Here is a 12,139-nt window from a genome sequence, read left to right as displayed (position 1 = left end):
AGAAGTTCTCACAATGTGATAGGTGCTTTCCAAACATACAAGATGTAAGCCCTTCCCCAGAGAGCTCAACTTCTTAGAATACAACTAGTTTACAGAATTCAGGGAAGAAGGATAAAGCATATATTCAATTTATAAAAACAATAGTCATCAGAATCTTCACTACGTTTATCGACATTTGTCCTAGATTTTAAATGGATTTTATGAGCATATTTCTGTATGCACATTTAACGTGAATGTTTTGGGGGTTTTTATTCTTGGATTAAAGTTGCAAACTTCTATTGTCTGATTGTGGCCTATTGTGGTGTTTGTTTTTTGTTTTTGTTTTTACTGTAGATAAGCACAATGGAACATGAGCATTCAGTGAAGGAGCATGGGTTTGAGGTTCGACTGAAAGAGATGGAAGTCACTAATCGAAATTCCACTGTTGAACTGAGACGTTTGTTGGTGGCTCAGCAAAAAGCAACAAACCGGTGGAAGGAAGAAACAAAGAAGCTTACAGAAACTACAGAAACCAGGATCAATAATCTGAAGTAAGTGCAATCAGTCTTTATACGTTGCCAAACAGACAATACTGTGTGTGTTTTTGACCTTTTGTAATGGCAAAAAAAGTAGTTCCAATATGTCACTTTATTTTAATACTGTTTTTAAGTAAACTTCACTCATTTTAGAAAACTTAACTTTGGCTTATGAAAACACCTATATTTACAGTTCTTCAAGGTACCCTCTGTATATTCACAGTTGTGGGATGAATCATGGAATTTCAGGAACATTCTAAAAACATGGCCTGTTGGAGCTGCATGAGTCTCTCTCATGACACCAGATGCTCTGAGATGAGGTTATAAAAGAGTCATATGACCTTTGTCTTCTCAGTTCCTTTCTTTCTTGGCTAGATTTTGTTATTAGGGACCTTGCTCCATATTAAGAGCAACTTTTATGTTAAACAGTATCCCAGTTGGTGTTGCCTAGTTTTCATTATTACACTCTTTGTTTTTCACTGGACCAGGGTCCTGGAGTCTCTTTGGCCATAGCCAGTCTCTGGGTCCTTCTCCACCATCTTTGGCTTATGCAGGATCTTTAATACCATCACTGGAGTGTATGGTCATACCTCTAAGGGTGTGTCTGTCTACACTGCAGTTAAACACCTGCAGCTGGCCCATGTAAGCTGGCTTGAGCTCACAAGGCTCAAGCTAAAGGGCTGCTTAATTGTGGGGTAGGCAAGTGGGCTTGCCTAATTAAAGGGCCTCTTAGCCTGAGCCCCAAAAGCCTGGGTCAGCCACAGGTATTTAATTGCAATGTAGACATATGCTGTGTGCACACTCTTCTGGGGAAAGCTCTCTTAGTCCAGTGCTCTTGGAATTGGGTGTCAGGGATGAGTCTCCATTTAGGCTTCATTTCCTCCAGATGTTCTTCTTTGCCTCAGCGCCACGTGAGTTGGGCTGAAAGGCTCATTGGCGCACACCTCAAAGCAAGAGTGCGTTAATGTCCCAGGGCACTCGTTCTCTTCCAGGCCCCCTTTCCTTGGCCTCCCTTTAGTCCACAGACTGCTTCTCCTTATTGGCAGGGTTCTGCTAAACCTAGCAACCAAATGTAGCATGAGAAGAAAACGACATATCTCCTGTATATAGTGGTTTCTGAAGTTGTGCAAATAGCAGCTCTGCTGTTCTATTTCTTCTCATCGGTATATATATTAAATAGTTCTTTGAGTGATGGTCCCTATGTGTATTCCAAATGCGGGCATGTGTGCGTACCATGCTCCTGAGTTCAGAGATATTTAGCAAGCAGTATCCATTGGTCTGCACATACGTAGTTGTTCTTCTTGTGCTCTGAACTGAGAGTATGACGGAAAGTGCACACTGGCACCTTTCCAGTTCCTTCTACTGCTTCATGGCCGGAGTCAGAATATTCTGTGTCCACAGCTTCTTCCTTCGACTGTTTTAGTTTGTAAATATATTGTAAATAGTTTATTTTATATTTTTACTCTTTTAGTCTTAAGTCCTGGCATAGTTCGTTATTTTCCCTGGGAGGATAGGCTTATGCCTAGAGTCCTGGGATACAAGCATTGCATTTCCTGCCCCCTCTCCTTTTCAGTGAATGAGAAACACCAGTGCTGCCTTTATTGTCTACCCCAGGCTCACATCTCAGCTAAGTGTAGTATTTGCCACCCCTTCCTTCCAAGAACTTGAGGGTTGAGAGCTAAGACATAAAATATCTGGAGGAGGAGGCCATGAGACTCCAATCAGACCTGGGCCAGGGAGTGCCCCTCTAAGTATGAGCTCAGGAGTCAAGACTAAGACTTCCAAACCTAAGGAGATGATTTCTCATGAGAGTAAAGGGCACTCTCACAAACATAGAGACAAACCCTCTTTTTTTTCCAAAGCTGCCCCAAAGAAAAGAGATTCTCCCTGACTTCTTCAAAGTCGGAAGAATCCTTGTGCATGGATCCTAAAGATTTAAGCCCAAGTAAACCACCTCAACAGGAAAAAGTGGTACAAAGGAGCATGGATCTGTCAGCTCTGGTACCGGTTCTGACATGCAAACTGAAAGACACACAGCCACTGCCACTCCCTTTGATGTAGAGATTACACTTTGGGCTAATATCGTCATGGCCGCAGACAGATCAGGCTTCCACTGTGGCTAGGGAAGCACCAGATCCAACAGCTCTACCAATTGACCTACCCCATACCCTGGGGCAGTCTGAGAACTACATCTCCCCAGATGACATTTTTACTCTTCCCTATCCTCCTTCCCCTTCCTTTCGTCTGTCTTTATTCAAAGACATAGTTACTCTGGAGGACATGGGGTTGCTCTCGTCTCCCACCTGCAAGCCTCAGTACCCTACCGGTTCACCAGTAGTTCGGGTTCCAATTTTTTCATCCAGTGAGTCAGTCTCTCCAAAAGAGCTTCTACCCTCCCATAGAGAAAGAGGCCCAGACAGAAGCCCTAAGAGATCAGAGTTCCATTCTCTGACCAGATATAACTTTCCAAGAGACTGGTGATACCCTCTCAAGAGGTCCTCCTCATACAGGCAGTATTGGATCCCTTAGGATCCTTATGCTAGGCACCCAGAATCAGACCATGAACCTTACTTACCATGTCCTTGCCAAGATCAGCCAGCCCCTTTGGAGTATATGGAAGATGAAGCTAAACCAGATCCAGTGGTTCTGGGAGTGATTTCATCCTCTTTCCCAAATGAGGCTGTTTCCCCATCTTTACTAGCACAGCCTGATGGCTACAGGCAACATCAGGGTACCTACAAAGGATTGTATTTGAGTTTCAGATACAGCTTGAACTCCTAAGATCTTCACCTCACACTCGAGTGCCTACGTATGTTAATTTAAATAAAAATGACAAGTGAATTGATCAGTTCAGCAGACAAACATATCAGACTGTCTCCATTTATCCTGCTCTGATTCTTCAGCTTGTGGTGTTTTCATCCCCAGGGACACGTGGCATGTTTTTTTTAGATTTAAAGTCCATAGACAAGTAGAGACTGTAGGTAGACAAGTAGAGACTGTTTGAATAGTGCTCTTTAGTTATTGTGTATTAGTGCATGCAGTCAATCCTAATAACACAGACATAAAACAAAATATACTAGGCAGTGTTTTCAATGTGGATAAAGTGCATTCATTTTTCACATCACAAAAAGAATTAGTTTGTATGCATGTACACTAATGTGAGAAAGTTAAAATGTCATTTTTATAGCTATATTCATTTTCCAAAATGCAAGATGTACTCAAGTATACGCACATGCTAATGTGATTCCTTATCAGGAAGATGATAAACAAATTTCAAATGTAAGTTTAAAAAAAGGAAAGATTTTTGCTCTTACAGGTATTGTGAAATGTAAAACATTTTCATTTAAGAGGTTGTTAAAAAGGAAATATTAAAAGTTCACAAGCTTGGTTTTTTAAACCTCGGATTAACCGATAGACTTGTCACATATAATTATTTTTTAACAGATTACATGTCCTAAAATGAACCATAATGCTCCTGATGTTCTCTTTGTAGTAGATAACTGGTGAATTTTTTGAAGCATAACTTTTATTTGTAAATCTCATTCAACCTTTTCAGCTGTCAGAAACAGAATGCTCTTAGTCTGAGTTGGAGCTGAGCCCAGGTCTCCAACTGGAACAGGGAAAATAACCTCTGAAGTTTGTGTCCTACAATAACTGTACATTGCTGCTAACACACATACTGTTTGTTTCTCTTTCTAGAGAAGAAAGCAAACTTGTCTTGTAAATGCCATTAGTTTGTGTAAAGTACAGGAAAGCCATCTCTGACCCACATTAACACTGACAATGTTTGGCAGCCTAACTCTGTTCCAAAGCTATTTCTGTTTAACAGGAGCTAAGTTAACTTTTTCCTGCTGTACTTAGCAGGAATTGTATCTGAGATAGCAGCTGGGAATAGAGAAGGCTTTGGAGACTGGCCAATAAGCAGTCGAAGGGCGAGTGAGGATCAGAGTATGTCATGGATGAGAAAGGAAGACAGCAGAAGGGGAAGGGTTAAATGGCCAAATATTGTACATTAAGGAGGAAAAGCAATGTATCTGTGGGAAAAGAATTGTTGATAAGCGGGAGGGAGAGGATGATGGATAGAAAAAGATTTGTGCCTGGTTTTGACGAGAAGAGATATAAATAGGCTAATGAGAGGATGGAACAAGACACACTAAAAATGTACTTAATCATTAGTATTGACTGTGTTTCAGGGTTTTAGCGATGTAGTGAACGACCAATAGTATCATAGACAATAGAAACTGAAGATATTTAACAATATTTTAGCCCTGATTCTCCACTGTCCTGCACCTGAGTAGTTATTTACAACCTACAGAGTGGGTTAGATTTTTCTCCCTTATCTTTATTATAATAGTCTTAGTGGGTAAAATATTTTAAATAGCAGTGCGATTGTTTTTTTTTCCTCTTAGATGACATTGTCTCTTTACACATCTAGGATGTGTGTTTTGAAAATAGCTTACTGTGACTTTAAACTTTAGTGAAATTTGAATTTTTAAAAAGCATCCTGCTTAAATGGTGGGCAAAGTTTTAATAGAATATGTTCACCACCTAACGTTAATCATTATCTTCCCTGAGTGTGGCTGATCATCTTGGGTCTTCTACTGTTTAAACAACTGTTGACTTGAATTGAAGCAAGATTGTGCCCCTTATTTAATACATATTCATGGTATGAAACATCTCCGCATAGCCAGATTTACAACACTGAATTTTAAATTTCACTTTAGATGACCAGTTACTGTGAACAGATACTTTTAGAGAGCTGCTAAAGTTTAGGAAATGAAGCAACTTCCACAATCTGTTTAGAAGACTTGCAGTGATTCCTGAGAGATTAAAATTGTTGCTGATGCTACACAACTACAAGATTTAGTGTTGCCAAAAACTTTTCATATAGGTTCAGCCCTAGAGATGGCAGGCTGAATGCTGATCCAAATAGTTTGATTTTTAGAATAGCTATCCAGGGGAGAGCTTTATGAACTCTTTTAAAGCCACCATATACGCTATTTAGCAAAGATTTCAATTTTTTTCTTAGAGGCAGAAAATCTTGTTTCACTTCTTCAGAAAGAAGCCATCAAAACCCAGAGCTCTTATGTGAGGTGTAATGAACAATACATCTCATTTTCCAAGTTTGTATGCATTAACTTATTTGAACAGCTGACTGTGTGTAATTAGTTAACTCTTGCTGATATTTTCTATCATCTATTCTAAATATTTGAGTAGTGGAGAAAACTTTTTTCATAGTGTTTTACAGAAAGATAATTTTAAACAATTGCATTTGTGTGAGTAAACAAATGTAATCTGGTGTTTGCTCTCTGTAAATGCACATTGTATCGTCTGAGGATTAGCCATTCAGTCAGCTAAAGCAACATGTGAGCTGAAAGAGACAGGAAAAAAAACATCCAAGAGCAAAGAAACTACTCAAACTGTTCTTCTCAATCCAGCATCATGGGTCATCCTGGCTGATGTTGGACTTTATTAAACACACCTTTCCGTTAAAAATAAATAAATAAAGCATTCTAGGAAGAGTGAAATCATCTGTGGAAATAGCCACTTTCCCTTTCAAAGTTATGTGTAGGACAAAAATGCTAAAACATTGCTGTAATGGGTCAGAACCTTCAGTTGTTGATTTAGCTTCATCAAACTGCTGACATGGGATATAACAACCTGTTTATCATGTCTGTTGTGGTCTTTGAACCTTCAAAATGTGACTCATATTTTTCATGAAATATTCCTATTTATATGTGAGAAATTGTCCTCATGGTGTCATCTGCTGATGTCCTGCAAAGAGTTAATATCCTATTTACTAGTGTAATAGCTATTTCATCAGACAGTACTGCCTTAATGAGCAGAAAATAAAAAAACCCTCAATTCTTTCCATATTAAAATCTATACACAAGCCATGTGGAGTACCTCAGTCGCTGTAGCAGATATTCTGCACTAATTCTGGCAGCAAGTGGTGTCACCTTTGGAGGTGACATCATAGTTAGTGCTTATAAATAACTATAATTTTAGCCCTCCTCAGAAAATGAAGCTAAAAGAATCAGTTTGTCCACCATGATGTAGATATGGTAAAAGTGGAAACCAATTCTTTGCCTCCCTCCCCTGCCCAAAAAATGTTTGACTTTGGTATAGTGTAATTCTTCATTAAATCTGTATTCTATGTGATTGATGCTCTGATACTACATTGACAAGAGCCTTAAAAATACCCATAAATAAAATAAATCGTACCTATTTTTGTATGTGCTATTTTAAATATTTTAGACACTCTGCATGCCCCCATACCAAGGCATGTAGTGTGGAATGCAATTGATATGAAAATTAGTTATACTATTTATAGACTCATAGACCCATAGACTTTAAGATCTGAAGGGACCATCAAGATCATCTAGTCTGACCTCCTGCACATGGCAGGCCACCTTGTCCTGTAATACACCATAACCTCTGGCTGAGTTTCTGAAGTCCTCAAATCATGATTTAAAGACTTCAAGTTGCAGAGAATTTGCCATTTACACTAGTTTAAACCTGGAAGTGATCTGTGCCCCACACTGCAAAGGAAGGCCAAAAAAAACCCCAGGATCTCTGCCAGTCTGACATGGGGGGAAATTCCTTCCCATCCTTAAATATGGTGATCAGTTAGACCCTGAGCATGTGGCAAAGACCCACTAGACAGACACCTGGGAAAGAATTCTCTGTAGTAACTCCGAGCCCTCCCCATCTAGTGTCCCGTAACGGGCTATTGGAGATATTTGCTGCTAGCAGTCACAGATTGGCTACATCAGGGGTTGGCAACCTTCGGCATGTGGCCCATCAAGGTAGACTGCTGGCGGGTCGCAAGACCTTTTGTTTATGTTGACCGTCCGCAAGCATGGCCCCCACAGCTCCCAGTGACCACCGTTTGCCATTCCCGGCCAATGGGATCTGCGGGAAGCCACAGGCTGCAGGGAGGTGCTAGCTGCCATTTCCTGCAGCTCCCATTGGCCGGGAACAGCAAATCATTGCCACTGGGAGCTGTGGGGGGCTATGCCAGCAGACGGTCAACATAAACAAAATGTCTTGCAGTCTGCCAGTGGATTACCCTGATGGGCTGCATGCCAGAGGTCGTCAACCCCTGGGCTACGTGCTGTTGTAGGCAGTCTCATCATACCATCCCCTCCATAAACTTATCAAGTTCAGTCTTGAAGCCAGTTAGGATTTTTGCCCCCCACTTCTCCCCTCAGAAGGCTGTTCCAGAACTTCACCTCTCTGATGATTAGAAACCTTCATCTAATTTCAAGCCTAAACTTGTTGTTGGCCAGTTTATATATATATCTGTTCTTGTGTTGACATAGGTGCTTAGCTTAAATAACTCCTCTCCCTCCCTGGTATTTATCCCTCTGATGTATTTATAGAGCGCAATCATATCTCCCCGAGCCTTCTTTTGGTTAGGCTAAACAAGCCAAGTTTTTTGAGTCTTCTCTCATAAGGTAGGTTTTCTGTTCCTCTGATCGTCCTAGTAGCCCTTCTCTGCACCTGTTCCAGTTTGAAGTTACCATACACACTGTAACCAGAGTGATCAGGTAAGGTGAGCTATTACCAGCGGGGGGGGGGGGGGAGGGATGTTTATCCCCCCTCCCCTGTTCCTCACACATTCTTGTCAACTGCTGTAAATGGCCCACCTTGATCATCACTACAAAAGATTTTCTCCCCCCCCGCCCCCCACCGCTTTCCTGCTGGTAATAGCTCACCGTACCTGATCACTCTGGTTACAGTGTGTATGGTAACACATTGTTTCATGTTCTCATGTATATAAATCTCACCACTGTATTTTCCACTGCATGCGTCCGATGAAGTGAGCTGTAGCTCACAAAAGCTTAGGCTCAAATCAATTTGTTAGTCTCTAAGGTGCCACAAGTACTCCTTTTTCTTTTTGCGGATACAGACTAACACAGCTACTATTATGAAAATTTACATACTGGCAATATCTCCCAACTTTGTGTCATCCGCAAATTTTATTAGCACACACTCACTTTTTGTGCCAAGCTCACTAATAAAAATGTTAAAGAAGATTGGCCCCAAGACTGATCCCTGAGGGATTCCACTGCTAGCCAGACAGTTCACCTTTCAGTATGACCCATTTTAGACTCCCCTCTAACCAATTCCTTATCCACCTTTCAGTTTTCATATTAATCCCCATGTTTTCCAATTTAACTAATTTCCCATGTGGAACTGTATCAAATGGTTTACTGAAATCCAGGTAGATTAGATCTACTGGATTTCCTTTGTATAAAAAGTCAGTTTATCTCCTCAAAGGAGGAGACCAGGATGGACTGGCACAATCTACCTTTTGTAAAACCATGTTGTATTTTATCCTAATTATCGTTTACCTCCATGTCCTTAACTATTTTCTCTTTCAGAATTTGTTCCAAGACCTTGAATAGAATTGTGGTCATATTAACAGGCCTGTAGTTTCCTGGATCACTTTTTTCCCTTTCTTAAAAATAGGCACTACATTAGCAGTTCTCCAGTCATGGGATACAACCCCCAAGGTTACAGATTCATTAAAAATCCTTGCTATTTGGCTTGCAATTTCATGTGTCAGTTCCTTTAATATTCTTGGATAGAGATTATTCGGGCCCCCCGATTTTAGTCCTATTAAGCTGTTTGAGTTTGACTTCTACCTTAGATTTGGTAACTTCTACTTCCATATCCTTGTTCCAATTAGCCACCCTGCCACTACCCCTAAGATTTTCATTACCCTTATTAAAAACTGAGACACAGTATTTTGGGTGTTGGGCTATGCTGAGTTTGCTATCCTCATGTTTAGCTGTCCCACTTCTCCTTTCTTTGTTTTCTTTTTATTTATATAGCTATGAAACCTTTTATTATTGATTTTAATTTCCTTTGCAAGGTCCCACACTTGCTTGGCTTTTGGCAGTTCTCACTTTATCCCTACACTTTCTGACCTCCAAGATACAGCTTTCCTCACTGATCCTTCCCATCTTCCATCTTAAGGATTTCTCTTAATCACCTGTTTGAAATGCTTGCTCAACCAGCTTGATCTGTAACACTTCCCTACATTTTTTTCCCCCTTGCTTGGGATGCAGGCTTCAGAAACTTTGACTTAAAGTAGCTCCAGACCTCCTCCACATTCAGATCTGTGAGTTCTTCAATCCAGTCCACTTCCCTAACTAATTCCCTTATTTTTTTAAGTTTTCCTTTTTTAAATCAGGGATCTAGTTGCAGATATATTTTTGTTTATCCTTCTGTTTAGTTTAAACTAGGGCTGTCGATTTAATCGCAGTTAACTCGCGTGATTAACTTGAAAAAATTAATTGTGATTAAAAAAATTAATCGTGATTAATCGCAGTTTTTAATCGCACTGTTAAACAATAACATACCGATTGAAATTTATTAAATATTTTGGATGTTTTTCTACATTTTCATATATATTGTATTCCGTGTTGTAATTGAAATCAAAGTGTATATTTTTGAGACAAATATTTGCACTGTAAAATTGATAAAAGAAATAGTATTTTTCAGTTCACCTCGTACAAGTACTGTCGTGCAATCTCTTTGTCACATAGCTGCACTCAAAAACAAAACAGTGTAAAACTTCAGAGCCTACAAGTCCATTCAGTCCTACTTCTTGTTCAGCCAATCACTAAGACAAACAAGTTTGTTTACATTTGCAAGAGATAATGCTGCCCTCTTCTTATTTACAATGTCACCAGAAAGTGAGAACAGGCATCTGCATGGCACTTTTGTAGCCCGAATTGCAAGGTATTTACATGCCAGATATGCTAAACATTCGTATGCCCATTCATGCTTCCGCCACCATTCCAGAGGAGATGCTTCCATGCTGATGACACTCATTAAGAAAATAATGTGTTAATTAAATTTGTGACTGAACTCCTTAGGGGAGAATTGTATGTCCCCTGCTCTGTTTTACCTGCATTCTGCCATATATTTCATGTTCTAGCAGTCTTACATGATGACCCAGCACATGTAGTTCATTTTAAGAACACTTTCACTGCAGATTTCACAAAATGCAAAGAAGGCACCAATGTGAGATTTCTAAAGATAGCTACAGCACTTAACCCAAGGTTTAAGAATCTGAAGTATGTTCCAAAATCTGAGAGGGACAAGGTGTGGAGCATGCTTTCAGACGTCTTAAAAGAGCAACACTCCAATGCGGAAACTACGGAACCCAAACCACCAAAAAAGAAAATCAACCTCCTGCTGGTGGCATCTGACTCAGATAATGAAAATGAACATGCGTCGGTCCGCACTGCTTTGGATTGGTATCCAGCAGAACCCGTCATCAGCATGGATGCATGTCCCCTGGAATGGTGGTTGAAGCATGAAAGGACATATAAATCTTTAGTACATCTAGCAAGTAAATGTCTGGTGACGCCATGAGAATGCCTGTTCTCACTTTCAGGTGACATTGTGAACAAAAAGCAGGCAGCATTATCTCTTTCAAATGTAAACAAACTTTTTTGTCTGAGCAATTGCCTGAACAAGAAGTAGGACTGAGTGGACTTGCAGGCTCTAAAATTTTACATTGGTTTTTTTTTTTTTTTGAACACAGGTTTCTTTTTTTTACATAATTCTACATTTGTAAGTTCTACTTTCATGATAAATTTGCACTATAGTACTTGTATTAGGTGAACTGAAAAATACTATTTCTTTTGGGTTTTTTTACCTTGCAAATACTTGTAATGAAAAATAAATATAAAGTGAGCACTGTACACTTTGTATTTTGTGCTGTAATTGAAATCAATATATTTGAAAATGTAGAAAACATCCAAAAAATATTCAAATAAATGATATTCTGTTATCGTTTAACAGTGTAATTAATCATGATTACTTTTTTAATCGCTTGACAGCCCTAGTTTAAATTGAATTAGCTCATGATCACTCGAACCAAGGTTTTCCTCTACAGCAAGTTATTCTTTGAGGTCCTCACTACTCACCAAAAGCAAATCTAAGATGGCATCATCTCTTGTTGGTTCAGCAGCTATTTGGTGAAAAAATCCATCAGCTATCTCATCCAGAAGATCTGGGCCCTATCATTATTAGTAGCATTTGTCCTCAAATCTGTATCTGGGAAATTAAAGCCTCCCATAATCACATATTTCCCAGTAGTATTTATTTCATTAAAAAAATTAAAGAGCGCTCTCTCTCTCCCCATATCCAAATTTGATTCTGGGGGGGTCTGTAGTATACACAAGCACTGTCCCAGGGAAAGCTCTGGTAGCTTTCTTCACCAATGTGATTTGACCTAAACAGAGTCTGTCTTATCCATTCCATCACTTCTAATTTCTTTACAGTCTACTTCATCATTCATAACAATGCTACTCCACCACCTTTACCTTTATTTCTGTCTTTGCTGAACAGCACATTCCCTTGTATACGTGTACTACAGTCATGACTATTTTTCCACCATGTTTCTGTTATCTCTATAATATCTGGTTTCAGTTCCTGCACTAGTAGTTCTAGTTTCTGTGCCAGGCTGGGAAGACACTTAAAGAAATGGAGGCTCAAGTGATCTTCAGTGGGATTCCACCTGAGCCTCCATTTCTTTAAGCATCTTCCCCAGCCTGGCATAGTCTCCTTTGATGCATTCTAGCAAGAATCTAGCTGTA

The 12,139-nt window shown here is 39.7% G+C and overlaps 1 protein-coding gene across 1 annotated transcript in view; it reads left to right on the top strand.

The window, feature by feature from the left end:
• SCLT1 (sodium channel and clathrin linker 1) overlaps positions 1 to 12,139 on the top strand; it is a 128,823-nt gene that overhangs the window by 81,484 nt on the left and 35,200 nt on the right. The window contains exon 19 of the mRNA XM_077815226.1: positions 334 to 530. Coding sequence (XP_077671352.1) covers positions 334 to 530 — 197 coding nt within the window. The remainder of the gene's footprint in view (positions 1 to 333; positions 531 to 12,139) is intronic.

This window comes from Eretmochelys imbricata, chromosome 4, assembly GCF_965152235.1.
Source record: "Eretmochelys imbricata isolate rEreImb1 chromosome 4, rEreImb1.hap1, whole genome shotgun sequence".
Taxonomy (NCBI): Eukaryota; Metazoa; Chordata; order Testudines; family Cheloniidae; genus Eretmochelys; species Eretmochelys imbricata.
Note: the sequence above shows the minus strand (reverse complement) of the source record. Positions and strands in the feature narration are given on the sequence as shown.